Raw genomic sequence first — 26,746 nt, forward strand, 5'->3', positions numbered from 1 at the left:
GCCGGGTGCGCATTGGTGCTGGGGGGGACGCACCCCCAGGCCTGACCTTTGCCCCATATCCCTTCCCCAAATTGGGGGGCGGCTTTGGATTGGGGGGGGGGGGGTTGGTTTGCAGGAGGCGGTGCTTGCTCCCCCCCCTTTTTTTTTTTCCCCTGCAGAAGGGGGGGGGGGAACAGGGAAGGTGGAGCCTGGGGCCATCCCTGCAGGCAGGTGCTGCATGGCGGCGGGTGCCGGGGCCCTTGCACCCTTCCCCGGGCCCCCCCCCGCTTCCCTGCATGAATTCCCTTATCCCCCCCAAAACAGACCCCGCGTCGCACGGGGTTCCCCAACCGGGGGGGTACCGCCGGCTATCGATTTGGTGCTGGGAGCCGCGGCCGGTTGCTTGGCCTGCGTCCTCACCAACCCGCTGGAGGTGGTCAAGACGCGGTTGCAGCTGCAGGGCGAGTTGCAGCCCCCCGGTACCTACCCCCGGCCCTACCGGGGGGTGCTGCGGGCGGTGGGGGCCGTGTGCCGGGCCGACGGGCTGCGGGGGCTGCAGAAGGGTCTGGCCGCCGGCCTCCTCTACCAGGGGCTGATGAACGGCGTCCGGTTTTATTGCTATTCCCACGCCGAAGACGCCGGCTGGACGGGGTATCCCGGTGGTACCGTGGCCGCCGGGGCCGTGGCCGGGGCGGTGGGAGCGTTCGTGGGCAGCCCCGCGTACCTGGTGAGTGCTGCTCTGCCCCAGAAGCCCTCGCATCGGGGGGGGAGGAGGGGAAGGGGGGGGGCATTTCGGGACCCCCCCCAAAAAGATTTGGCCAGCCCAGAGCTTGGGTGCATCCTATAAACGCCGGCATGGAGCATCCCTTCTCCCCCTGTTTTGCTTTGCACCCCCAAAAATGCTTTGCACCCCTCCTTGCCCCCCAAATCCCCCCCTCCCCAGAAACCTGAGGGGAGAACCCCCTCATAAGGAAACGGGGGGATTTTCCCCCCTTCTTGTGGGTCTCCACTGGTTTTTGTGGGTGCAGAGCTCCAAGTGGGGGGGGGCTGCAGTGAGTGTTTGTGGGGGGGGGCTTTGCCCCAGGGTGGGATGGGCAGGACACAAACGGGGTTCAAAATCTGGAGGTGCCGCTTGGCAACACATCTGGGTACCCCACATCTGTCAGGGGGGCTTAAAACACCCCCAAAAGCTGCTAAGAAGTGAGGGGGGGAGGGAAATGACAGCCTGTCCCGGTGGGGACACGTGGGGGGGGGGGGGATTTCATCATCGTGTGTCCCCCCCCCCCCAGGTCAAGACTCACCTCCAAGCCCAGACACTGGCGGCCGTGGCCGTGGGCCACCAGCACAACCACGAGGTGAGCGGGGACGGGGTCGGGGCGGGGGGGGGGGGCCAAACGTGATTCGGTGGCACCTTGGCCGTGCGGACGCCGGGAGCCGGTGAGGACAACGCTATTGCGGCCACCGGGTATTTAAAGCTGCTGTTTGGCAGCTCAGCCCCGTATAGATGCTATAAATAACAGTGCGAGGACAGGGAGGGGGTGGCGGGGACACGGGGTGATGACACCAAATCCGGTCACCCCCCGGGACGGGTGTCACCCAGCTGGAGCAGCTGTGGCTTTGTGCCACCAATGAACAACACGGTTTTGCACGCCGGGGTGGGAAATTTAGCTGGGTTCCTGTTTTCCCTGAATTTCTCCTCTTCCCCAGGGTATCTCCGGCGCTTTTGAGAGCATCTACAAGCAGCATGGGGTGGCGGGGCTGTGGCGGGGGGTGACGGGCGCGGTGCCCCGCGTGGCGGTGGGCTCAGCCGCGCAGCTCGCCACCTTCGCCTCCGCCAAGGACTGGGTCTGCGAGCGCCAGGTGAGGGGGAACGCGTGCCGGATCCGACCGCCGCCGGCTCCCCGCTTCCTCCCTGTTTTTTCGGGGAAGAGCTGACGGCCGGCGCTTCCCGCAGTGGTTCGCGGAGGGCAGCTGGGCCGCGGTGCTGGCGGGGGGCATGGTGAGCGGTGTGGCCGTGGCGGTGACGATGACGCCTTTCGACGTGGTCAGCACCCGTCTCTACAACCAGCCGGTGGACGCCGACGGCACAGTAAGGCCATTTGGCAAAAGACGGGGAGGGGGACGCACGGCTTTTCCCAGGATTGCAGCCGGCAGGGGTGTGCAGCCGGCTCCTCTCTCCCCAGGGCAAGCTCTATCGGGGTTTTTTGGATTGCATCCTGCAAATCTCCAGCAAAGAGGGGCTGCTGGGCTTGTACAAGGGCATCGGCGCCGTCTACCTCCGCCTCGGCCCCCACACCGTCCTCAGCCTCTTCTTTTGGGACGAGCTCAGGAAGATGGTGCAGCACCAGCAGCCCCCGGGGCCGTAGGACGGGCTCCCGGCCCCGCTGCGGCCGTTAATAAAGGGGTTTTTCTATTTTTGGCGTCGTTTCGGGGTCTTTGGGGTGGTGCAAAAAGAGAGGGGGAGGGTGTTTGTACCCTGCAAAGCCAGGGCCTGAAACGCTGTGATGCATCGGGCCGGAGAGGATAACGGCGATGCTGGGGCAGGGGGATTAAAGGTGCTGGTGGTCCCCGAGCTCCGCCATGTGCGTCCCATCACTGCAGCCCTCTCACCACCCTCATTTTCCCCTCCCCGGGGCAGCTGGAGCCCCGTTCTGAGCAGCTGAGCTCCAGCTGCCCTCGCTTGCCCCGGCAATGATTTACTAGCCGGGGGGGCCGCTCCCAGCCTCCGCCCTGCGGACCTTGGAGCCGGGGCCTGGTTACGCTGGGGCTCATCTCTACCGAAAATGTTTTCTCTGGGGTCCTGGCTGCCGGCGTTGCCCTGGCTGGCATGGGGCTGGGCGCTGCTGGATACGCTCCTGCAAGGTGAGAGCCCCCGGGGGTGGCGTGGGGACGGCTTGGGGACATCCTGGGGGATGTCGGTGAACCGCTGCTGCCTTTTCCCTGCAGGGTTGGTGGGTGCCTGCGCCGTCTCGGTGCTCTGCAGCCTCCTGAAGGTTTATCTCTACATCCAGTGCCTGAAGTAAGCACCAGCCCTTCTTCCACCCCGGGGGATTTGTTTTGGGGAGCCGCTTTTGGGATCTGCTTTTGGGATCCACTATTGGGGAGGGTGGCTCTCAGCACCCATGGGTGCTGGTGGCGGCCTGAGCAGGGCAGGGGCTGCACCCTCCTCTCCCCGCTGCAAAGCGCAGGGGGGGAGTCTCCGAGGCCGTCACCCTGTTTTGGGGTGGTGGAGGAGGAAGGGGACATCGTGCCTGGCTCAGCGTCCCCCCCGCTGTCCCCAGCAACCCGGAGAGACAGGCGGAGAAGGAGGCGATCCGGGCGCAGTGGTGGGTGCTGGAGCCGCTGCACGTGGTGGTGCTGACGGGCGTGCTGGCGCTGGTGGGCTCCCGCGTGGCCGCGCTGGTGGTGCTGGAGTTCTCCCTGCGTGCCATCTCCACCGTCCTCTCCCTCAGCAAGGTGAGACGGGACGGGGGAAACCGAGGCACGGCGGGGTGGTGGCGCGGAGGGAGCCGTGCGGTTGTGCAACTGTGCAGTCGAGAAGCCCTTGCAGGTTCGCGAGGGGATCGCTTTGCAACCGTGCGTCCCCTTGCAGATTTGCAACAACCATGGGGGACAGAAGGGCTGCGGCATGGAGAAGGCCATGCATCGCTTTGCAGCCGCGCGTCCCCTCGCCGCTTTGCGGCTGACGGCGCCATCCCGCTCTCGCAGGGCGCCCACAGCAGCCAGCTCTACCTGCTGTGCCAGTACTCGCTGGGCTGCGGGGTGTCCTGCGGCCTCAGCTTCTTGCTGGAAGGGGCTCCCCACGGGACCTGCAACCTGCTGCTGGCGGCGGGGCTGGCGGGGCTGCTGGCCACCTACGCCCGGCGTCTGGCTCGTCACGTCTGCACCCTCTACGAGCTGCACAGCCGAGCACGTTACTGCGGCATCTGCATCCTCCTCCTCGCCTCCGGTCACGGCATCCCCCAGCTGCTCCGGAATGCTTTGGCCGTCACCTTCACCGTGGCCGACCTGGCCGCCGTGGCACTCATCAACCGGGATTTCCTCTCCACGGCGGAGGCCGTTCGCTTCTGGACGCCGCTCACCATCTGCTACACGCTGCTGGTCATCTACATGCAAGGTGAGAAGGGGACTGAACCCCCAGGGTTTTTTTTTTTTGGGGGGGGTGCCCCAGTATGGGGCATCCTGGGGGTGTATGGGGACACAGGGGGACCCTGGGGGTACATAGGGGGTATATGGGGCATCCTGGGGGGACACAGGGCATCGTGGGGGTATATGCAAAGCCACCCTGTGACATCCCCAAAATGCATGGTGTCCCCGGTCATGGGGCTGGGGAGGGGATGGGACCCCCCCTGTGGTGGCCGCCCCGACGCCGTGTCCTTGCAGAGGAGCCACGGCAGAGTTCTGGCAGGCAGCCGGTTTACCAGACGGTGCTGGTACGGATGGGCGGCCTCTTCATCCTCCTCCTCACTGTCGGCCGTTGGACCGACGTCCTCCACGTCTTCATCTCGCTGCTGGGAGAGCTCTGGTGTCTGCTCCGCGCCGGCATCATGCTGGAGGTGTGCCGGCGGCAGGTGAGATGGGGTCACCTCCCTGCCACGATGCCAGGATGAGGGGCTGGCGGCAGCCCTGAGGCCACGGTGAGGGACCTTTCTGCTTCTCTTCTTCCATCTCCCGTAGGATTTCGCCCAGCAGTCTCGGCTGGATAGGCGGTTGGGATCGGGATTGGGATCAGAGGAGGCATCCTGATAAGCCATGGGGTGTAACCGGGCATCAGAAACTCAGGGTGGCTTTGCCCGGCTCCCTGAAATGTGGGCACCCCCCAAATCCTCCCCGTCGCAGATCCCCCATGGGGACGAAGGAAAAAGGGCTCCCGGAAGGTGCTCGACCCCATCCCATGGGGTGGGGAAGGTTGGGGGGAGGTTCATGTGGCCCTTGGTTTTGGGGGGGACCCCACAGGGCTCTGGCGGTGTTGGGGGTTTGCTCCTTCATCCCGCCGGGGATGCGGGATGCTGACGGGTGTCCCCGTCCTCGGCGGCTGCAGAGCCGTGCTGTCACGGTGCAGGGGCCTCTGGGGGCTTATAAATCTCAGAAAATAAAGGGTTTTTTTCCAGCAAAATCTGTGGGCAGAGCGAGCTGGAGAGGGGCTTGGGGATGGCCACGTGCAGCTTTTTGGAGGAGATGGGTGGTGTGGTTCCTCCCCAGGAAGGGAAACTGAGGCACGGAGGGGGTGGGGGGTGGCCCTCTGGCTGAGAGGTTGTCCCCATGCCTCAGTTTCCCCACCTGGCTGCAGCCGGCCGTGTCGTGCCATGGGGCACCAGGCACTGCACGGTTGGGGTGCAGGATTTGGAGAGGGAGGAAGATCCCCCCCTGGCCCCAAGGGGGAGAGCGGGAGAGGGGCCGGGGCTATATGGGGCATCCTGGGGGTATACGGGGGCACGGGGCCAGCTGGGGCTCTGTAGGGGTACATGGGACATCCTGGTGCTATATGGGGCACCCTGGGGCTGAGGGGGGGCACATGGGGCACCCTAGGGATGTATGGTGCGTGGGTCATCCCAGAGCACACAGGGGCACCCCGGGGTGCATGGGGCAGCCAGAGGGCACCCTGAGGACATATGGGGCACCCTGAGGTCCCATGGAGCACCCTGGGGTGGTGCATGGGGCTGTCGAGGGGGCCACAGTGCAGTGCACCCCAGGGTGCATGGGGCACCCTTAGGACACATGGGGCACCCTGGGGGGGGGGGGGTGTGTGCATGGGGCACCCCGTGTCCTATATGTCACCCTAAGGACCTGTGGGGCACCCCAGGGTGCATGGGGCACCCTAAGGACATGTGCCCCCCGCCCCTCTCTGCTCGGGGCCGTGGGGCAGCCAGGGGGGAGGAGGAAGGGAGGAGGAGGAGGAGGAGGAGGGAGGAAGGGGCGGTGATGCCGGGCGGCTCTGCCTCCCCGCTGCCCCCGCCGCGCCGGGCAGGGCGCGCCCGCGGAGCGCACGGAGGGACCCGCACCGGCTCCCCAGGTGGGGGACAGGGACAGGGACACCCCCCGAGGGGCGGGGCTGCGGGGACCCCCCCCGGGCAGGCGACACCTCCTCGGGTAGGGGACGTCGTCCCCCCCCTCCCCCGCCAAAGGTAGGACCCCCTCCCCCAGGGAGGGGACGGCGCAGGGATGGGATTGGGGACACCCCCGGGGAGGGGACAGGGGACACCCCAGGCAATGGGATAAGGACCGCAGAGCTGTGCTGGGACAGGACACGGGGACCAAGAGCCACCCCCAGGTAGGGGATGGGGGACACCCCCAGGTAGGGGATTGGGGACACCCCCGGGGAGGGGACAGGGGGCTCCCAGGCAGAGGGGGACACGGTGGGGTCACTGCCACTTAGGGCACAGGGCACCCCCAGGTAGGGGATAGGGGGCTGCGGGGCTAGCCGGCAGGGAACAGGGGATTGGGGGGGGGGGGGGGCTGCAGGGCCACCCCCCAGTAAGGGACAAGGGGACTGCGAGGCCACTTGGGGAAGGGACAGGGGGACAGCGAGGGCTGTGTCCCCCCACCCTGTCCCTTCTCCTTGGGCAGCCTCAAAGAGCTTTCCAAGAGGTCCCCAGGGCTGGGGACAGAGTTGGGGGACAGCTGTAGGAGGGCCATGTCCCATCCCAATTCTGGGGGGCCTGGGGGTGCCCCATAAGTGGCCCCATTTTCCTCGGTCCCACCTGCGCTCCCACCCCAGGAGATTTTGGGGCGAAGCTTGTGAGAAACCAGGGGGGCCCTTCCCAACGTGGCCTCGGTCATCCCAAAACGGGATGGAGCTACATGGGGGGTACACCCCATAAAAAAAAAGGGGGGGGGGGCGAACCCCATTAATGCACCCCTCAAGCCTCAACCACCCCGACGGCCCCTGGCTTGGGGGGGATCCGGGGGTGCCGCGATGGGGCCGCTGGGATCCCGTCAGCCCCGGCACAAAGAGGAATGTGACGAGCACATGGTTCCCATTAGCCCCGGAGATTTTTTTTTTCTTCTTCTTTTTTTGGGTTGGTTTTTTATGATTATTACTTTTTTTCCCCCTATTTTCTGCAGCTTGGCCGGGGAGGAGGAAAACCGGCAGCTCCCGCGGGCGAGAATTTGAACAGCCGGGCGAAGGCTGGCAGCGCCGGAGCCCGTTTTGGGGTTTCGCCGGCGGGGAGGGAGGGAAGGAGGGAGCGAAGCCGCCCGGGGTTTTTTCCTTTTTAATCCCTTCCCCTGCTTGAGTCAGACGCTGAAGTCACCGGCGTGCCCATCCCGAAGCTTTTCCCCCACCACGGGGGAACCGGCCACCCCCCCCGAAAGGATGCACTGACACCCGCGAGCGGGATTTTGGGGGAGCAGAGCCACCTCGTGCCAGGGCATGAGACCGGGCAACTCATCACACAGGTATTTTTCAGGCCACCGATTCATCTCGGGGATGAATCCTGCTTCACTGGTGCAGCGTCCCAGTTAAAAGCCTTGGGGTTCCCTCCCCCCAGGATAATTCCGGTTGGGAAGGGGAAGTTTCGCCCCGGCTGCTTTTCCCGTTGGGAAGCTGAATAAACAGCTCTTTTCCTTCCCGAGCAGGGTTTATCGGGGTCAGGCACATCCTGCCTGCACCGCCAGGCGACGCTTGGGGGCTGTTTCGGTGGCGGGGACGCGGTGATGCGTGACATCGTGCCTCAGTTTCCCCATCTGTAAAAATAAAAGGGGGGAATCCCCAAACTGGGAGTGATTAATGGGGAAATGGGGGTAAGCAGGGAGGGAATGGGGAGCCCCAAACACCCCAAAATGCCCCAAAAAAGGGTTTGGCAAAAGCAGATCCTATTGTGACCCTGTGTTTTTTTAAAAGGAAAAGTGGGGTTTTCCTGCTGCCCACAGGGAGTTTAATCCCAGGTGGGGGCAATAAGAGGAAATAAAAGGGGTTAAAATGCTTAGAAAAGGGCAGGATTTGGCTACAGAGGCATGAAAATGGGTGATTTCAGCTGCTGCTTCACTGGGGCCCTTTACCCTGTGTCCTCCCAGGCACGAGACTATTTATTGCTGTGACGTGAGATGGGGACGCTCGTTCCTTCTCCCTTTCCGGGAGGGCGAGGAGGGAGGCGGGTTGAGACTGAAGGCCGGCGAGGCTGCAGGAGCTGTTGGCGTGCCCGCAGGTTTCATTCCTTTTTATCTTATTTTCCTCAAAATCGAACCCAGGTCCGGCCCTTCCACGGCTTTGGCGATGCTGCCGGGGAAAGTGGAGAAGAGGATCGCTTCATCCGTCTTCATCACCCTGGTGCCACCGCAGAGGGAGGCGGCTGCCAAGGAGAAAACCCAAAGGGAGACACGGTCAGACAGTGCCGAGGTCCCGGGCACCCATCGCCCCCGGACCCCACCGCCGCAGCACCCCACGTTACCCAATGGAGGTGAGGGGTGTCCGTGGGGGGCTGCGAGCGGTGCCGAGAGGATGATGATGGTGCCAAGGACACTGTGGCGATGCTTCGCTAAAAGATGTGTGTGCAGGCGGGGAGGGGATGTGGGTTTTTGCGGGGGTTATTCCCCAAATCCCTGCACCCATCCTGGGATGGATCCGGCTATGGGGAAGGGCTGTGTTTGTTCTCCATTGCCGGGCGCTTATCGGTGCTGTTTGTCCCGGCTGGTCAGGACAGCATTTGCTTTTGGGGCAGGTCAGCGAGTGCAAAGCTGTCGGGGCGTTATTGCGACAGGGTGTTATGGGATGTTATTGCCCCCCTAAACCCACCATGTCTGGCTTTTGCCGCAGAAACCCGCCCAGCGGTCCCCAAGCCTTCGTCCCCGCCGGTCCTCGTTCTCTCTGAAGCGCCCCAGCCCTTGTCTGCAGAGGCGCTGGGTCCGGCACTGCAGCAGCTGGACCTTGCAGCACCTGCCAGCTTCCAGGTGAGGATGATGGGGTGCAATCGCCCCAGTGCCTCAGTTTCCCACCTGCAAGGGCATAAATGTGATGTGCTTTCGCCCTCCCCCGCTCACCAGGCCCCTTCCGCCTTCCCCGCTGAATTGAGGCCGCCCAAATTTTGCCAGGAGCAAGCAGGCAAGCCGCAGTGGCAGGATGCAAACGGGTACCTGGAGAGGGACAGCTCCAGAGGTAAGAGGGGGACCCAGCTGCGCAGCGCAGGCTCCTCTCCAGCTGGGGAAACCGAGGCACGCAACACCGAACCCCTCTCCCTTCTTCCTGCAGACATCTGTGCCTTCTGCCACAAAGCGCTGGGGCCCCGGGAGCCGACGGTGGAGGCGATGCGGAAGCAGTACCACGCCGACTGCTTCACCTGCCGGACGTGTCACCGGCTCCTGGCTGGCCAGCGCTACTACCAAAAAGATGGACGCCCCACGTGTGACACTTGCTACCAGGTACCTGTCCTCCCCCAAGGACAACCAGCACCCTCGGGAGGGTGGCAGGGGGTGCGGTCCCTTGGAGGGGGGAGCTGGCATCTCACAACGTGTTCTCCCCAAAACCCCAGGCCACGCTGGAGAAGTGCGCCAAGTGCCGGGGGCTGATCACAGAGCGCATCGTCCGTGCCCTGGGCAAGGGCTACCACCCTGGCTGCTTCTCCTGCACCGCCTGTGGCCGGGCCATCGGCACCGAGAGCTTCGCTGTGGACGAGCAGGATGAGGTGTACTGCGTGACCGACTTTTACAGGTGGGGGAGCGCGGAAAAGGGGGAGCATCCCCCACACTGGCAGGGCTTTGGCTTGTTCCCGTCATCCCACCGGTCTCACACCATTCCTGTTTGCTCCCATCAGGAAATACGCTGCGATTTGCAGTGCCTGCGAGCACCCCATCGTCCCCCGTGAGGACAAGGACACCTACAAGATTGAGTGCCTGGGACGCAGTTTCCACGAGAGCTGCTACCGCTGCGAGGTATGGTCCTGATGGGGCTGGGGGCACACCCCAAAAGCCGAGGGGCTTGGCACCAAGCCTTTGCAAAGCACGGCCACGGGGCTCACAGCACTCGGGGTTACTTTTCAGCCAGCAGTTTATCTTGCAAATCAATGGGGAGGAGGAAATATAAATAAATCGGGTGAAAAGGATGATGCGTTTGGCCAGGAGAGCTTCTTCATGCTTTTGATGTAGTTTTGTTGTTTTTTCTGAGTGCTGGTGGGTTTTGCAGGAAAAATGGGATGCAACACCCTAAAATGTGGCCTCCCTTTCCCCTCTCATCCCCAGAGCTGCAGGACACCCCTGTCACCGGAGCCAACGGAGAACGGGTGCTACCCCCTGGACGACCACCTCCTCTGCAAGTCCTGCCACATCCGATGGCGAAACGAGTCGTCCTGCTAAAACCCCGCAGCTCAACGTCCATCTTCCAGTGCTGGACACCAAAAAGGGGCCGTGGCCAGTCCTGGGTGCCTGCTGCACCCCCAAATAGCTGCAGAACTGGGGTTTTCATCACCAAAATGTAGCTGGTACCCCTGTCCTGCCGGGCTGGCCAGGCAGAGAAGCGCAGATGTGGTGTCCCAGCACGGCTCCGAGCTCATAGCAAACATAAAAAGCCCTGGCAGAGCAGCGGTGGCAGAGGAGCTGAGGTTTAGTTCACTTATTTCTTTTTTTAAACTCCTTTTCCAAGGCCGGTTTGGTTTCCTTGGGTGTTTGGTTTTTTTTTTTTTTTTTTTCTTTCTTCTCAAGCTTCCTTGGGGTTTCACTTAAACATGTGGTGACACAGAGAGCGGGCACTGATTTAGTTACTCGTAGTTAAATAAACCCCTGAGTTTAAAAAAAAAAACCAACCCTGTTTCTTTCATCCGCCCTGCATCCCAAACCCATAAAATGCATGTTTAAAAATAAGAAAGAAAAAAAAAAAGCGCCACTTTTTAGACTTCACAGGCGTGGCAAGAGCCAGGTTGCTTAGGGTGATAAGGCAGCTGATTTTTGGGGTGCAGCGATTTGGCAGATGCTGCTGTCACCCTGAGGAGAGTAGAGGGTCGTTTTCTGGGGCTGGATACAGGGTTTTGCGATGCGCCATGGTGTTGATGGTGGTTGGTGGTGGGGTTTGGTCGTTGGTTTGTTGTGGTTTTTTCGTGGACAGCCCACACCGTCTGGTCTCCATCTCAAGCAAATCCTGGAGCCGGCAGAGGGCAGCCGGAGCACAAATTCCTCCATCAGACAGAAAAATTTCAACTAAAAACCGTCTCTCCTGTATCAGACAGTGCTGGGATGCCGGAAAAGACCGACAGCCCCATTTTTTCACATTATCCAAGATAATATCGCTCCACCGTTGGAAGTTTTTTAATCTCCTCTCAGTCCAAGCCCCCCCCCAAAAAATTCTGCCCAAAACCAGCAGAAATTAGACTATTTCTCTGCACGCCCAACATCTGTGCAACCGATGTCACCGGTGCTTAGTGGTTTTGTTTGCGAGGGCGTTGCAAACCAGCCGGAGAAAGAACGGGTTTTCTTTTTTAACTGAATGTGCTTAAAAAGCCACAAATTGAGAGCAGAAAATAGCAAAAGCATCTGAGACGATGTTTAATGCTTTCCTGATGAAAAAAGGGAGCCGCTAAAAAAAACCCGCAAACCAACCAAACCAGCAGCCTAAGTCACGTTGTATAATGTCTTTCCAGCACGTGCTGTATTTATGAACGAAGGGGTTAATGTATAGTTAACGTACGCACTGGAGTTTGGCGGGCTGGTTGATTAATCAACACCAACCCCACAACTATTTCCTGCTGACTCTCCCCATCTCCAAAGCCTATTACTCAGCGTTCGTTAATGCGTGTCTACGGCCCATCAATCAGGTCAGAACTCACTATACACTTTTTATAAGTGGGATGTTAATGTAAAGCCGTGGTCTTTTCCCTGTCATGTAGGTCTTTTCCCCTGTCACGTAGGTAAGTCGGTGACTTTGGGTCCAGCCGGGTGAGGATCCTGTGTCCCATGCTTGGGGAAGTCCCGTGCTCGAAGTCAGCTCTCGCTTTCTGAAGTTTCTCACCCTGTGGGGAAAAACCAGGCACCAAAATGATGCTAGAAAAGTAAAACGACGTGGGCAGGCTTGGTGGCGGCCAAAGGGACACCCCACAGAGCAAAAGGTTACTCGTTCTTTTGCAATAGGGGTGTTTTTCTGAGCGAGGTTTTTCAGGGAGGATGGAAACGCCAATGCCAAGCGGCGTTTTGGCTGTGTTATCGCACTGCACGCTGGGTTAAACCCTCTGCGCAGCACCCTTGGGTACTCAGCAAGCTACGCTCCCTCTCCGCAGAGCTCGTGGTGGGAAGGTGTCGGGTATTTCCCCCGCAGAGTGAGCCAGGATGGGCTGTTAGCGCTGGGACTGCATCGATTTTTGGCCAGAGGCAGGCAGGGAAAGGTTTTTATCACTACAAAGCCACAGAGAAGATGCTGGAGGATGAGGAGAAGGGCAAGGCGCAGCTGGAGAGTCTGGCAGCGTGGTGAAGGGACGCAGAAGGGATCAGATTTGGTATATTTTTCCAGGAGTGGAGGATGACAAGCGCCAGGGATTGATGGACACAGAAGTAAGATGGTAAAAGACTCATTTAAGCCATTTTCTTCTTGAATAAGGGGAGAAGCGTTATGAGCCGAGGTTTGGGGAGTGTGGCTATGCCTGAAAAGCACGGCCTTGCATTTTCCCCCTGGGAGGATCTCAAGGAATTTCTAGCGCCGTCCAAGCCATGTGGAGGAGATTTCGCAGGGCTGAGGCTGCGGGAGCCGCGTCCCATCCTGCCGCTGAGCAAACCCATGTTGGCTGCGACGGCTCAGCCTGTCCTCGGGCTCCTCACCCTCATTGCAAGCACCCGGGTTTGCTAGCAAAAATAAACCAAATACAAATCACGCACGGAGCAACATGAAGCTCCTGCTTTGCTCTGGGAGCCCCCCAAATCCTTGCAGAGCCACCCCCCCCAAGACCATCCAGGCGTAAAAACCCGCTTGAGATCTTGCTCGTCTCCTTCCAGGGGCAGTGCAAACGGGCAAAGAGGATCGTACGCCTCCGGAATTGCATCGGCCGAGCCCTGCCCTTCCCTCGGCTGCTGCAATAAGCCTGGCTTTTCTTGCAATCCCTCTTGGCGAGGCCAAGGAGAGGGGGGAGGGACCTGGCTGCCCTCCAAGGAGAAACAAATGCAAATATTTCTTCACTTCAGGCTGGGTGTGGCCCGGGGGTAAAATTTCCCTGGGCTTTCCCAGCAAAGGCATCTGATACCATACCCTGCTGTGAGCTCCCAGGAATACAACGGTGTATCCCGTTAAAAAAAAAAACAAAAAAACAACCCACAACAAAACCCAAAGGTTCTCTTTCTTGCAACTCAAAGCTTTTAAATTAAAGGAGAAGCTGACAGGCAGTGCCCGTAGTATTTTTGAATCAGTGGTCAAAGTGTTGCTTTGTAACAAATAAGGCCTTTTGACAGGTTTTGTTTGCAAGCCGAAGATTTTTGGTGCAGTGTGAGGAAAGCAAGCCTGTGAAGGGAAACAGGCTGGAAAGTGCCTTTCCCCAGCATCCCCTTGGTCAACCATGAGATGAGCTGGAGTCCTCACGTAGGAAACGCTGCAGGAGGGGAAACTGAGGGTGAAGAAGCCGCCAGGGCTTTGCTGGCTGGAAAAGGTGCTGGGAGGAGGGTTGGGTGCTCAGCACTGACGATGTTTTGTTTTGTTTTGTTTTTTCCAAACAGGATAGAAAGAGCTGGAGGAAAACTGGGTTATTCCTTTGGTTGACCCAGGTTAATTACAACCATATCCCAGCCGGCTTGCTGTAGCATCATCCTTCCCTGCAGAGCATTCAGATCCATTTTCTGCACCTTCCCATCTTTGATGCAACCTAAAAAACTAAAATGTCTTAAATGAAAAGTATTCTCATCCTTCTGGCTAAGAGAAAGGCTGGGGGGGGAACCAGCAGAGATTACTCTGGGAGCAGCCCAAGCCCTGAATTTCTCCAGCTTCATTATGCAGCACAGGTGGGCTATATAAAAGAAATAATGCCACGTTCTTCTTCTTTTTCCCCCACTTCCTCTGCAAAACTGAAACACCCAGTGCCATGATTTATTTTTAAAGCACGATAACATGAGACGAAATTGATGCAGCCAGTTACGCAAGTGTGTTATCAGGCTGCAAGTGATACACTGGGCTATTTAAAAAAAAAAAAAAAAAGGGCAAAAAATCCCCAACCCACCCTATTTCTGAAAATAGATGCATGGCCCATGCCTGCAAACGGAGCTTTGGCATTTTATATCCCGGCTTTCCTTCATTGTATCAGCAGCGATTACAACATCCCATAGCCTTATTTCCTGAAGATTAACAATTTTCACCCTGACCTAGCTTCAAACAGCTTACATCTATATTTGGCAGCAGTGTCCATTAGAGCCCATAGGTGAGGGATTTTATTTAAAAAAACCAAAACAAAACCAAAAAAACCCACCCCAACTTCTCTCAGAGGTTATCCCGTTTGTCAAGGCGGCTTATTGACCTCGGTGATTTATCACTGGGAAAAAAGCTGAAGGGAGGCGAAAGAGGGGGGAAATAGCTCCTAAAAATAAATATATCCCTTAATTCTCCGTGCGGCTAAACTTTCCCTCACAGCCCAGTCAGAGGAATGTACTTTAATTTCCTTTCTCGAATTCCTTCGTCCGAGGTTGAATCTCGCTGAGGCGATCGGGGCGTTTTAAGGGCACCACGTTTTGCAAAGAAAAAGAGAAATAAGCGAGAGAAGGGAGGGTATTTGCCTGACAAAAAGGAGGAGGAGGAGGAGGCCGGCGGTTACCCCTCACGCCGCCTCAGGCTCCACAGCGCCGCCTCATCCGCGGTGCTGCAGGAGCCGCCTCCCGCCTCTCGCTTCACAAAATGGCCGCCCGACGGGACCACGGCCACCGGCGCTGAGGCGACAAAATGGCGCCGGGCGGGCAGCAGGGGGAAGGATGGACGATACGTGGCTGCGGGGCTGGGGCGGCGAGCGTGAGCTTCAGCCGTGCCAGGAGCACGGTGAAGGGGCTTCTCCTGATGTGCGTATCCCCTCCAGGCAGGCAGCGAAAGCGCTGCGGGTGAAACCTGACCCCCCCCTCCTTCTTCCTCCCCTCCTTTCTCCCCGCAAGCCTTTCGCAAAAGGATGCGAAAATGCCCAGAAATGCGCGTTTCCACTCGGCCACGGGGGTAGCGGAGACCTAGGTCTCCCCTCCGCCGCCTCAGAGGCCCCCCGGCGCCATCGTCCGTTCTTTCCCCTCACGGCGCAGCCCGCCGGCACCGACCCGTCTCAGGTTTTTTTTCCTCATAGCGTGAAGATTTTTGGCCCAGAATTGCTCTTATCGTCACACGCACCCCAAGGTGGGTACTTTTGTGCCTAATTCTTTCTCATCCACCGCTTTTCTCCTTCGCAGAGGTTGAAGCCACCGCCTCCCGTTCTCACGGCATGGAAAATACCCAAACGCGCTTTTAAAAAAAAAAAATCAAACCATCACAAAACAAACGCAAAACACCCGAGGATTGATTTATCTTCAGAGCCGGAATGGTGCAGGGAAGAAGCCGTCGTCGGTCGCCTTGCTCCCCACGACAACCTCCCTGCCATTCAGTTAATTAAAAGCGTATACTTAGTGTGATCAGACGTGGTAATACTGTAAAAAAAAAAACCAACCCTGAAACCCCGTAACATCCAAATGCTCGTTGTTGGAGGCTGCAGCCAAGGTACCACGTATGCTTTTTTTTTTAAATATTTTTTTTTAAATGTTGCCTTTTTTTCTGTACCACAATGTTGTTACAGGCTTCATTCTAACGTCCCTTCTTTGTTAAAAACCCACATACCTAAAATAGTACTGTTTTTTCCTGGAATTATGGTTTTAGGCCCATACAGATAATCTTTTATTCCTACATGTATAGAAATATTTCTAAATATTTACTACATATTTTTTAATATATATATGTGTCTCCTTTTTCCAGGGACTGATTACAGACTATAAATCCCCACACCTAAAGTACTATGATTTAAATATAATCACTGTAATTTTGGCCCATATATATGTTTGATTTTATATATTACCTTTGTTTTCCTCCACTGGCTTTCTACTACAATATATCCTAAAAGCAGGAGAAAAAAATGCCATTAAAAAAAAAAGAAAAAGCAACCCATCTCTTTTTTACAGTCCATGGTGGAAGTTTGTGCCTGAATGTTTTATTTGTTCCACAGAGATGCAGATTTTCCTTGGGAGATTTGGGGAGGATTTTTTTTTTAAATTCAAAGAGGAAAAAATACACCCAGAAGAACAACAAGAAAAGAGAACAAAAAAAAGAAAAAAAGTACATAAAAACAGACCCCAGTAACTGAAGCTGCAAATGCAATCGAATAGTCCGGTTCAGACAATTCATTGTAACGAAAAGAGAGGACAAATCAGTTGCACTGAAATGGCAGGGCTCTGCTGCAGATCCGGAGGAGGGATCAGCTCCTTTATCCCACCATCTAGCGCTCCAAACACCACCATTTTTTTTTTCCAGTGCTTTTGTGTTGGGGCGTTTTATTTAAAGCCAAGCAGGCTGCAAAACCCTGCTGAGCCGGGGCTGCCAAAGCTGCTTGTGGGCTTAATTTTTATATATATATTTTTCTCCCTGCTTGCACCCCATCCTTGTGCAATCCTCTCCTTTATTATGTGCTCTATTGCTTGCTTGCTCGCTCTCTTCCCCCCCCCCCCCCGCGGGTATAAAGGTTTCTCTCCTCTCCCCAGCTTGGCTGCTTATTCCAGAAGTTTCTACGGGGGAGGGAGCACCCACTGCGGAGCCTTTGCCGCAGCGCCGGGCAGGCGTGGTCCCTGCTGCCGGAGGAGGAGGAGGAGGAGGAGGAGGATGATGATGGTGATGGTGATGGTGATGCAGAGGATGCACCACCTCTCCCTGCCCTCCATCCCCAGCTGGCAGCCTCTCCCCCTTGTTAGATTTCCCCATCCTTGAAAAGGGTGCTGGGAGGTGTTTGCAAGGGTAGGGGTTTTTTTGTCGGTTTTTTTTTTTCCTCCCTCTTTGCTAAATAAATTAAAAGCAGAGATGTCTCTTGATGGAGATGGATGAGGCTGGGCTTGCAGCAATGGGGTTGCTCGCTCACGCGTGCTGCTGCAGCCTTGATCTGGCATAGCAAGGGTACCAATGGCAGAAGTGACCTTTCCCAGGCGGTGGGAAGGAGGCTTCCCCCCCTGCCCTGACATGCTCCCGCTTGGAATTCATTTTAAATAGCAGGGTTATGATTTTTTTCTTTCCCCCTTCCCCTTAAAGAACAGCTTGCTCTTTCAGTGATTTTTTTTTTTTTGGTAGCCTGTGGGTTGAAGCTGCCTCATGATTTTTTTTTTTTTTTTGGTGTGTGTGTTTTGAATTGCATTTTAAAATTGCCCAGCTGGAGACAAGTCTTGATTAGAGCTGGAACAATAGCTTCATTTTATTAATAATGGGAAGGATTTACAATTCTACAGCACCTTCCTTGGAAGGCTTTCAAAATCATTTGCAAACACTCACAAATTTAAGATTTCACAGCCCTTGGCTGTGAGGTGGGTAAGTATTTTAATGGTGCCACCACCAAAAATCACATTGGTGGCAAATCTCCATTTCTGAGTGCTTAAAAAAATGACAGATTTGGTGGGTTTTAGGGATGCAAAGCTGGGGGGGGGGGCGGTCGGTAAGTGGGGCTGCCTGGAAGCTGTAACCTAGATCTGTTCAGTGTTCTCTATAGATGCAGAGTATTTCACTGTGTCCTGGGAACTGGGCTGTTATTTCTCCGCCAGCTCCATGCAGACGACCCTGCAGCTTGCCAGAGCGAAGCTGTGGACTTGCCTGCTTGTCAGTAAACATCTGCTTGTAGATTACTTTTTGTTCCTTTTTTGTTTTTGTTTTTTTTTTAATTCATTACCTTTTTCTAGTCCCCAAGTGACCTCCTTTAGTGCTGGCTCCGCTGTGGTTTGACCACAGCTTTGCATTAAAGCAGGCTACTAGCGCTAACGTGTCTCCATGTGAGCCAGCATGACCTTGCTTGGGGGACTGGGCCCACCGAGCTCGTGCAGACACTGCTTCGATTACAGAACCCTGCATGCCGCTTTTTTCCAGCGCGTCCCTTCCCTGTCCCAGGTAGTGCAGGGGATGTTGCAATATTATGGGTGAAAGCTGTCTTATGCCTTATTTTTTTCCTTCCCAGGGAAATACAGGATTGTTTGTGTAACCCCTCTCCACAGCAGATACCTTCTTTGTAAGTATTGTAAACACACAGCAATCTAAAAGCCGTCTGGGCAGTTGGATCTGGCCTCGCTGAAGAGCATAAAGCACAGTGCTCTGGTTGTGTAAATGTGTGTTGTACACGGGCCACAGAAACCCACAATGTTTCTGTGGTTACTCCTGTCTGGATAGCATGAGTAGGTCCCAGGGCTTTCCCTTCCCACCACTTACTATTTCACAAAAGCAAAGGCTGGAAAAAGCTCTGCCTTGTGGCCTTTTTTAAAAAAAAAAAAAAAAAAACACAAAAAAACCAAAAGAAAAACTGCTGTGGATTAGTCATCCTTATTTTTAAAGGAAGCTGTGTTTGCCCGTCCTATCTGTATAACGCATGTGCATGTGAGATATTAACTATTAGCTTTATTTGCTGAGGCTGGTAATGGGCTGTGTTCGCTGCTCTTTGGAGCAGTGCCACCCAGGCTCTGTCAAGCTGCTGCTGGCAGGTGGAAAAACGGACAGTCCAGCTTTTCATACCCTTCCCTCCATTTTCCTCTCTGGGTGCTGATGTCTGTGCATCAGCAGGTGTGAGACCGTAACAACCGTAAGCAAGGACAGATGACCTGTTTTCTGGGGTCACCCTCTTGGTTTATATTTTTTTCTTGCCTGTGGGAGCTTTTACCCTAAACTCCACTGACAGTATCTTGTGAGAAGACCGAGTTTGACCCTTTTGGATGCTAAAAATGGTACCATTTTTAAACCTTTGTGCTTTTTTCCCCTTTCCTTGTGGTCATGCAGAAGAGCGAGCCGTTCAATTAAAACAATATAGCAAAGGACAGCTCCCTCCCCCTTTCCCCTTTCAAAAAAACCTTCCAGAGTTGTGTGCTCTTGAACTGCTGCATAGGCAGAAAACATACAATGCAGTTGTCAGCATTGTGCTGATGTGTAGCACATTAAAAAAAAAAAATACACACAAAAGGGGTGGGGAGAACGGTTGCCTCCAGGGAGTAAAACTGTGGGGCCCCTTTCCCTACAAGCAAACAGACCTACATGTGATAGGATATTACTCCTAATTTTACTCAGGCGAAGGGCTAACATCGGAGGGAGTGTTGCAACGGCCTGAATTGTGCTGGTGAAGATCAGGGTCCCCTTGAACTATATTTTTTTTTTCCTGTGAACTTGCTGCTGCGAGATGCTGCTGGTTTATTACTTGATCCTTCAAAGTCGTGCTCGTTTACCGGGAATAAGGAAAACGCTTCCTTATTGGGTGCAGTTTCTTTTGTTGTGTTGCAAAAGGTAATAAAAAGCACCTGGTGCTGGTCTCTCCTAGGTCACACATGACTTCAAGGCACAGAGTCCCGGCAATCATGAGTGCGCAAGGAGTGTTAGGTATCGGTGCCTTCTTGTTAGCCTCTCTCAATGAGAATATTGGCATTGGTGTTACATGAATCCCTCTGGCTGACCAATGGAGAGGCCCTGCCCTGCTAAATTGGAGCAACACCTTAGGAGAAATGCAGTAATTCCACTGCCAGTGAGGCTGTCTGCTTGCTGATTTGTAGCACAGCTATGAATTTATGCTTTTCTGGCCAAAACTTAGTGGAAGGTGAGTAGGAGGTGTCTGGGCCAGATTTCATACTGTGCTCCCTGTGGTGGAGAGCTGGGGAAAGTTGGTGTGCGGTGTACGTGGAAAATTGTCAGTAGCTCCTAAGCCTGAAGCCTCGTCTATACTTGAAATAAACTAGCGTGGACAGGGATATTAATTTTATGCTCTTGTTAGGGATGTTTGGGTTTGGAGGTACACCTCATGCTCATCAGAGGCCTTTGCTGGCATGGAGGAACAGTGGACCAAGACCTGTTTGGGACGTTTCCACATTTTTCAGGTTGGCACACCCTGTGGGACTTGGAATTACTTTTCTTTGGCACTTAAGGACAAACGAGTGAGAATTACCTCGTGTGCGCTGAACTTTTACCACCCTCTGCTTTGGACTGAAGAGTTACTAGAACTACATCCACGAGGTTTCCAAGCTAAACAAAACCTGAATTTCCGGTGCCAAAAAGCAAGCGAGCGATAGAAACCTCCGCTCCTCCTCCATAAGCGGGGGGAAACTGCAGTCTTTCAAGCTTTCCTATTATCCCGAAGAGTTAAAAAGTTGCATCGTGAGATCTGCAGAGGTAAAACAAAGGCCAGAACTCACCCAGAAACTGTTCTTCTGCGCCGTATTACTGGAGAGGTTTTTTGTGCGTGGCAGGTCTCGATACACAAGTATTTTTCTTTCTCTGAAGTGAAAGAGTGATAACAGTGCAAATGCGCATTCAGTCTGCTCCGTTTAAACACCATCAAGTTGCTTCAGTATGAAAATGGCATTTGGCGAAACAAAAGCTCTGATGGACGGCTGGCTTGGTACTTATTTTGTGCTGGGTGTGCAGATCAATCCAATGGGGAGTGTGGGGAAGAGCATCCTTTAGGTTTGGACTGTGGGTTTTGGGTTAAACCTTTGTCCTGCAACATCTCTAGCGTCATTTCTGTGATTTTTTTTTTTTGTTTGTTTGTTTTGTTGTTTTGTTTCCTGGGCATTGCACGTGGGGCCTTTATGTAGAGGTCATAGAGCAACTGAGTGTTAAAAACAGCAAAGTACGGGATACGGTGATTTATATCCTTCGCAGTTCTTGTGTTTGGGTATCAAACCATGTGGGGCTTGCTCTTTGTGGTTTTGTTTTCTTTGGTTTTTCCCCTAAAATGTAATATTTTGCAGCCTGGAAGACTAAAGTCCTCTCTGTCTAGCTGATGAAATGCCCCGTGTTTGGGAAAACCCCTTTTGAGGTGAGCAGGTACAGCTCCTCAGTACATGGTCACACAGAAGTCGGGGGAAGCAGGACAGAAGCTGGCACTGTGATATTTCTAATTTTTCCCCAAAATAGGTATTAATTCTAATACATCAACTCTACAGTGACCAAGAGTGAGCTCTTTTGCCATCCTGCGACAACACATGGTGTTTAGGTTGCGTGGCTCGGCAATCGCGCTGAAGTCTGTTTTTGTGTAGCAAAGTATTTTGAAAACAGAAATGTTCTTTTAGATATATACAAATGGGTTCAGTGTCAGCCAAATTCCAGGAGCTCCCGAGCCGTGTTTACTGTGCTGCAGAAGGTAACCAGTGCTAACCCACCGGCTACAGCGACAGTATTTTGTGGCAGTTCCCATCCCATGTACTGCGTGGATAATTACACCACCAAGTTTAGTGGGGAAAAGCGTTTGAAAAGAAATCACTAAATACTGGGTTTCAAAACCAGAAAGGAAATCTTTTTTGGATAGAGTCATCTTGTCATGAAGATTTGGAGCACTGACCTTTGGAGGGGAAAGAACCGAAATCAAATTAATACAAATCCTATACTTTGTGTTGCTTAGGATCCAGAACCAGGCTTCGTGTTCAAAGCGTTATCAGCATGTAAGCCAATATCCTCTTTCTTGGCAACAAATGAGCCCAAATATCAAACGGCACCAATTCCTTCTTGGAGGAAATTATCCATTGCATAAAACGTAATGGGTAAGCAATAAAATTAGGCCAGTAATTCAGGCTGGCTTAAAAATGAGATAAAAGCCTAGCTGGCAATTTGATATTCAGCAGCCATACTGTCATTCTAATAAATACCATCAATGAGCAGGAAAAGCACGTAAATACATTTTCTAATGACAAGATGGTGGCTGGAGCTGGCCGGCTTGAACAAAGAAACGCTCCGAGTGTTTCTGGTGATGTGAGAGGGCGCTTGTCTGGGTAACATGATTTTTCTGTAAAAAGCAAAGCGAGCTGGGTGCTGGACACTGGTGGGGATAATCGTTGTGCGCCACTAATGTGACCGCTCTAATCCATGTGAGTCCCCGGTCGATGTCCCTGGCCGATGTCCCCAGCTACGGGGGGAGGCGTAACGCCTCCCTTCCCCACCTCCAGCTGCGAGTGCAAAACACGGAGCTATTGCTAAGCCAGACCCAAGTATAGGAAGTTACAGTCTTAGCAAACACAGCTCTGGTTGCTGTCCTTGTTCGGTATCTAATCTTTGCTTTTTCTAAATGTTTGGCAAGCAGTCCTGGCGACACGTGGCAGCAAGCTCCACCACTTGGGTAAGATGCTGCGTTAAAAATGTACGAACTTGCCTTTTCAAGCGTTGTCTGCTCATTTCTATTTATTGACGTTTCCTCCTCGAAGTGAGGCTGTCTCCAGCTGTTTGTGAGGACCCCAAGGATGTTTTCTGATTCTTCTGCACTTTTCTTTTTTTTTTTTTCTTCTCCAAACTGGAGAGCCGCTAACTTTATTAGCTCCTTATATGGCAGCACCATTTTCTCACGCCTTTAATGGTTCTTTTTTGATCTGTCCTGTTCTTGCTTTGCTTTTCTTGACGTGAACTTGGTGTTCAAGCTGCGATGGTTTATAACCCGCTCCCTCATTAATATCTGACCTGGCATTTTAATCCTTTCCAAGCACTGATAAGAAACGTCCAAATGTTTTAACTGTGGGGTTGGCCGAGATGCCCGGAGATAGCTGAATTCTCAGCTACACCCACCGCGCGGGCGTGAGTAATTTAAATCGTGCCTTGCCGTGCACCAGACCCTGCCCTTGCATGTCCTGAAGGCTGAGGGCCATCGGGTGGTGGAGAGCAGCTGAAGTTTCCTCTTCCTTGGCCGTTCGCCCCTCCGGGATGAGTGTAGCACACAGGGATGCGCCTCCGTGTTTCACCCCTGGCTGCTCATTGGGTTGTCACCGGTGGCAGGGCAGCGGGCTGATGGTGACGAGGATGGTGTTGGTTGCTGCTAGGTAAGACGGGTCCTTCATGGAGGCCCCTTTGGCGTGCTGAGAGGAAGGTTGTGCTCACTCTGGGCTCTAGCCAGGCTCTGTGTTCTTTAAAATCTTCGAGTTGGAGGGATCCAGTTGCAGCATCGCCGAAGCATGGTCGCATGTTGCAACTGGGACCAGTTTCCTCCCACAGCATATTAAAAATACTGGGATGATCCAGTGTTTCGTTTTGTGTCACTGGGCTTTGTCCTCCTTTTCCAGGTGGTTTTTGTGTCAATGGAGCCCTTCCCGTGCTCATCTCAACCCTCTTTTCTGTCAGCAGAGTCCATGCCTTTGTTTGCGATGGCTCCCAGTCCGTGGATGTCCCTCCTGGCCCAGTGGTGACCCAGCGTGGGGTTTCTTTGCAGGACTTGGGTGCTGGTGTGGTTTTCTCCTGTCCCTAGCAGGGAGGGAGTGGGAAGAACGGTTGGAAATCCTGTTGTGGCAAGCACACTTGATTGGAGAGGGGAGAATTTGGCATCGAAAAGCCATTTGATGCGTGGTTTGGGTTTCTTCCTCTCTGAAATGGATGTGTGTAGAGCCCGTTAAAGGTATAGACACATAGTGACTGCTTTTTGGGTTTCTGAGCAGATAAAGCAGAAAGCTAAACCCATTTCCTTGGAGAAAAAACATGCAGTGGAAAGTGCTGGTGGAGTGCGTTGGCAGCGCGTTTTCTCCCGCGCACGCGGCTCCCTCACGTTGTAAATAATAGATGGTTTGCCTGCAAAGAATTATTGTTTGTTTTTTTAAATTAATCAGTAGATCTCAGTTTGGCATCGTCACTGAGGGAAACTGAGGCACGGGGCTGTGAAGGGCTGGGCTCGCAGCCACCCGGCAGCAATACAGAGTCGGGGATAAGAGTCGGGTCCGCGCGAGTCGACATGCGTCAGAGGTCTGATTAAATCAGGAGATTTGCATGTTTGTTAAGCCATCTATCGCTTGATGACTTTGACCAGCTGCCGGGGTGGAATTGGGTGCCAAAGGCAGCGGAGTTGGGTGCCGCTCGCCCCGACAAATAAAAAATGGTTTTGATCAATAGAAAAGTGCTGTCAGGAGGCTTCGGCCAAGGAAAATACCGAAATATCGGTCTGCTCTATGTGGAGAGAGCAGCTAATGGGCTTAAAAAAATAAATAAGTAACTCGCCCCTGGGTGCATGTTCAGTTTTGTCCTGACCTCAAACTGCTCTGCGTCTCGCGGTGGTCACCGGTTGGGCATTTTCCTTTTTGGGCACAGAAATAGGTGTGTTTATCTGTGCGGAGGCATGTTTTGGTGGAAAACAAGACCCTCCGGATTGGAAAACATTTTAGCTCCACATCGCAGAGCTGCCTTTTGAGCAGGGACGGGACGGGGTGCAACTTCTAACTCCTTAATGTTTGCAATGAGCATTTTCTTCGCCTCGTTTTAATTAACAAGCTCTGCAAAAACCCGGTGGGGCAGAAGGGGGATAACTTGGAGCTGAATCCCCCTGATGACGGGAGTTCCTTTCCCGACGTCGCCTCCCCGTTTCAGTGGTGGGGGGTATTTTGGGGCAGCTGGGAGGTATTCGGTGACCTCCTTCTCCACTCGGGGTTGCCTATAGCTCTGAACTTTGGAGCCAGGAGAGATGGACAGCACTATAGGCTCCCAAATGGGCCCTCATCCGACTTCGCCTAAATTTATTTTTTACTGGCTTTTGATGATTGCAGCAAGCTGGGCTTTTTGCTTTGTTTTTTTGCAGTGCGCTCCCTTTGGGTTTTTGCAATACACCCCTTTTTTTTTAATGCACCTTTTTTTTTTTTTGCAATGCACTTTTTTTTTCTTTTTTTTGCAATGCACCCCCTTTGGGTTTTTGCAATGCACTCCTTTATTTTTGCCCAGCAGCTCCTTTTATTTTTACATTGCAGTCCCCCCCCCCCCACCTTATTTAGCGCCTTGCGCCCGCGCGCCGTCGCGCAGGCGCAGTTCTCGCCGTTCCCCCGCACGGGAGCGGGGCGGTGCGCGCCCACGCTCCGCCTCCGCCGGCGGGGCCGCGGCGCGCGCCCCGGGGCGCAGTGCGCCTGCGCGGGGGCCCCCGTGTGGCGCTGCGAGAGGCGCGGGGAAGGGAAGGGGAGGGGGGGGGAAGAGCGAGCGGAGCCGCCAGAGGAGCGGGAGCGCGGAGGGGGGGAAGGAGGAGGCGGCGGCGGGGGGGGGGGGGGGGAACGCCGCGCTGCCGCTGACGGAGGAGGAGGAGGAGGAGGAAGCGGGAGCGAGCGAGCGAGGGCCGCGGCGGGGGGAGACAGGGAGGAAGAAAACCCGCGGCGGAGGGGGAGCCCGCCGCCCGCCAGCCGGCCCGCCAGTCAGGGGGCCCCCCCGGAGGGGATGGTGTCGTCCGCCGCCGCCGCCGCGGGGGGAGGCAGCCGGCGGCGCTGAGGGCGGCAGGGCCCCGCGGCGGAAGAGGCGGAGGGCGGCGAGGAGGAGGCGGAGGAGGAGGCGGCGGCGGGCGGCGAGCGGCGGCCGGCAGCGCTGCGCGGGGGGAGGCGGCAGCGGCCGTGAGCCGGGGCAGGGGCGGCGGGTTCGCCCCGCGCCGCACAGCATGGTCCGGGAAACCAGGCACCTCTGGGTGGGCAACTTGCCGGAGAACGTGCGTGAGGAGAAGATCATCGAGCACTTCAAGCGGTGAGTGGGGAGAGGGACGGGGCCGGGGGGGGGGTGTCTCCGCCGGTCCTTCCCGCGCCTTCGGGTCCGTCTACCCACCCTTCCCCTGGGGAGGCCCTTTCCGCGGCTCTTCCCCCCTCCCTCTTCTTCTCTGTGAGGAAAATAAGGGGAAAAAAAAAACAACCAACCGTAAAAAAAAATTAAAAAGGAGGGGAGGAATGTGGGGGGACGGTGGCTCCCGCGGCCTGTGGAGAGGAGGAAAACAAAATCGCTGTAAATAACCCCGCGCCATGGCGAGGATCGGCCGCAGAGCTGGCGGCGTGGACGGACCTGGGGGAGGCCGGCCGGAGCGGAGAACAACAGGATAAGAATAACTACTAGAAACGAAACAGAAGAAAAAGACGGAGGAGCAGCGTGTCGAAGCTTGGTTTTCTGCACGGAGTGGATTTCATGCCGAGGGGGGAGCTGTCTCGGAGGCAGCCTTAAGCCTGGCCATCTTGCTTCTCCATGACTTTTTTTTTTCTTGGTAATTATTCAACGTTTGGATATTTATTTTTATTTTTTTATCCCCTTTTATTACTGTGTTTTCCTCCGTCTGGAACCACCCCGGCCCTGAGGATGCGGCCGTGCCCGCGCCGCTCGGTGCAGCGCACGGTGGGAACCGAAGCGCCTGCAGCTGCAAAAACGTGACTCTTAGAAAAGAAATAATCACACAAATCCACGAAGAAAACACCGGATCCCTCCACGCGGGAACCGCTCTGGACTCTTTATTATATTGTGGTTTTGAGTTTTTTTTTCTTTTGTTGCATAGATTAATTCTGCTCATAAGGAAGTAGTAGCTGTTTGCATGTGTTTTTTTTTTTTTTTTTTTTCCTCCCTTCGTCTTTTCGTGCTGGGAGGAGGAGGAGGCGGCTTCTTCCCCGCTGCTTCAACACCTTTTTCCTCGGGAAATGCTCTCGCACAAAGTTGATACCCTGCACCCCACGCTGGAAGCTTTTCTTTTTTTTTTTTTTTTTAGGCGAAAAAGAAGGTAACGAGCACAGGGTGGTTGCTCAGCCAGGTTGTTTTAAACCTTCCCCCCCCGCCAAAAAAAAAAAAAAAAAGATTTTGAAGCTTCCTTTAATCTTCTTGCGTTAGAAAAATGACGGAGCGTCCTTAATAATGAGTCACCATGGGAAAAATAGATGCGGTGACACCGAGGGGGGAAGGAAGGTCCTCGCCGCC

At 54.9% G+C, this 26,746-nt stretch overlaps 3 protein-coding genes across 18 annotated transcripts in view; all 3 read left to right on the plus strand.

The window, feature by feature from the left end:
- The first annotated feature begins 78 nt into the window (after positions 1 to 78).
- On the plus strand, positions 79 to 2,507 carry SLC25A34 (solute carrier family 25 member 34). 2 transcript variants are annotated; one of them, XM_054850063.1, is made up of 5 exons: positions 79 to 706; positions 1,269 to 1,334; positions 1,687 to 1,839; positions 1,934 to 2,068; positions 2,144 to 2,507. In XM_054850063.1, the coding sequence occupies exons 1-5, from the start codon at positions 218 to 220 to the stop codon at positions 2,504 to 2,506; spliced, it is 1,206 nt and encodes a 401-aa protein (XP_054706038.1). In that variant the 5' UTR covers positions 79 to 217; the 3' UTR covers position 2,507. The 2 variants fall into 2 exon arrangements, with proteins under 2 accessions (XP_054706038.1, XP_054706037.1); XM_054850062.1 differs by having other exon boundaries at positions 105 to 706; positions 2,163 to 2,392.
- Positions 2,508 to 2,709: 202 nt separating this feature from the next.
- On the plus strand, positions 2,710 to 10,695 carry LOC129215959 (transmembrane protein 82-like). Of its 9 annotated transcripts, none has more exons than XM_054850054.1 (12): positions 2,710 to 2,841; positions 2,926 to 2,998; positions 3,261 to 3,435; positions 3,688 to 4,096; positions 4,388 to 4,550; positions 8,170 to 8,378; positions 8,735 to 8,868; positions 8,962 to 9,073; positions 9,167 to 9,336; positions 9,447 to 9,625; positions 9,729 to 9,846; positions 10,153 to 10,695. In XM_054850054.1, exons 1-12 carry the CDS (start codon positions 2,763 to 2,765, stop codon positions 10,264 to 10,266), a joined length of 1,935 nt encoding a protein of 644 aa, XP_054706029.1. In that variant the 5' UTR covers positions 2,710 to 2,762; the 3' UTR covers positions 10,267 to 10,695. The 9 variants fall into 9 exon arrangements, 7 of the variants coding, with proteins under 7 accessions (XP_054706029.1, XP_054706031.1, XP_054706032.1 ...); XM_054850056.1 differs by having other exon boundaries at positions 9,010 to 9,073; XM_054850057.1 differs by lacking the exons at positions 9,729 to 9,846; positions 10,153 to 10,695 and having other exon boundaries at positions 4,392 to 4,550; positions 9,010 to 9,073; positions 9,447 to 9,619.
- A 4,034-nt stretch (positions 10,696 to 14,729) lies between these two features.
- The window catches only part of SPEN (spen family transcriptional repressor), a 78,503-nt gene continuing 66,486 nt past the window's right edge, over positions 14,730 to 26,746 (plus strand). For 5 of the 7 annotated variants that reach the window (XM_054850103.1, XM_054850105.1, XM_054850106.1 and 2 more), the window contains exon 1: positions 25,143 to 25,543. In XM_054850103.1, coding sequence (XP_054706078.1) covers positions 25,461 to 25,543 — 83 coding nt within the window. In that variant the 5' untranslated portion in view covers positions 25,143 to 25,460. Of the gene's footprint in view, positions 14,920 to 14,939; positions 15,239 to 15,291; positions 15,596 to 18,074; positions 18,126 to 25,142; positions 25,544 to 26,746 lie in introns of those variants that run through there. The other 2 variants (XM_054800977.1, XM_054800978.1) reach the window with 2 other exon arrangements.

This window comes from Grus americana, chromosome 21, assembly GCF_028858705.1.
Source record: "Grus americana isolate bGruAme1 chromosome 21, bGruAme1.mat, whole genome shotgun sequence".
NCBI lineage: Eukaryota > Metazoa > Chordata > Aves > Gruiformes > Gruidae > Grus > Grus americana.

Excerpts from the sequence above, each read along its gene's own strand:
- SLC25A34 (XM_054850063.1), top strand. The coding sequence starts at position 218 with ATGGCGGCGGGTGCCGGGGCCCTTGCACCCTTCCCCGGGCCCCCCCCC. Across the intron at positions 1,840-1,933 it reads ACTGGGTCTGCGAGCGCCAG|TGGTTCGCGGAGGGCAGCTG; the intron begins GTGAGGGGGAAC and ends CGCTTCCCGCAG. Across the intron at positions 2,069-2,143 it reads CGGTGGACGCCGACGGCACA|CCGGCTCCTCTCTCCCCAGG; the intron begins GTAAGGCCATTT and ends AGGGGTGTGCAG.
- LOC129215959 (XM_054850054.1), top strand. The coding sequence starts at position 2,763 with ATGTTTTCTCTGGGGTCCTGGCTGCCGGCGTTGCCCTGGCTGGCATGG. Across the intron at positions 8,379-8,734 it reads CCCCACGTTACCCAATGGAG|AAACCCGCCCAGCGGTCCCC; the intron begins GTGAGGGGTGTC and ends CTTTTGCCGCAG. Across the intron at positions 8,869-8,961 it reads CAGCACCTGCCAGCTTCCAG|GCCCCTTCCGCCTTCCCCGC; the intron begins GTGAGGATGATG and ends CCCGCTCACCAG.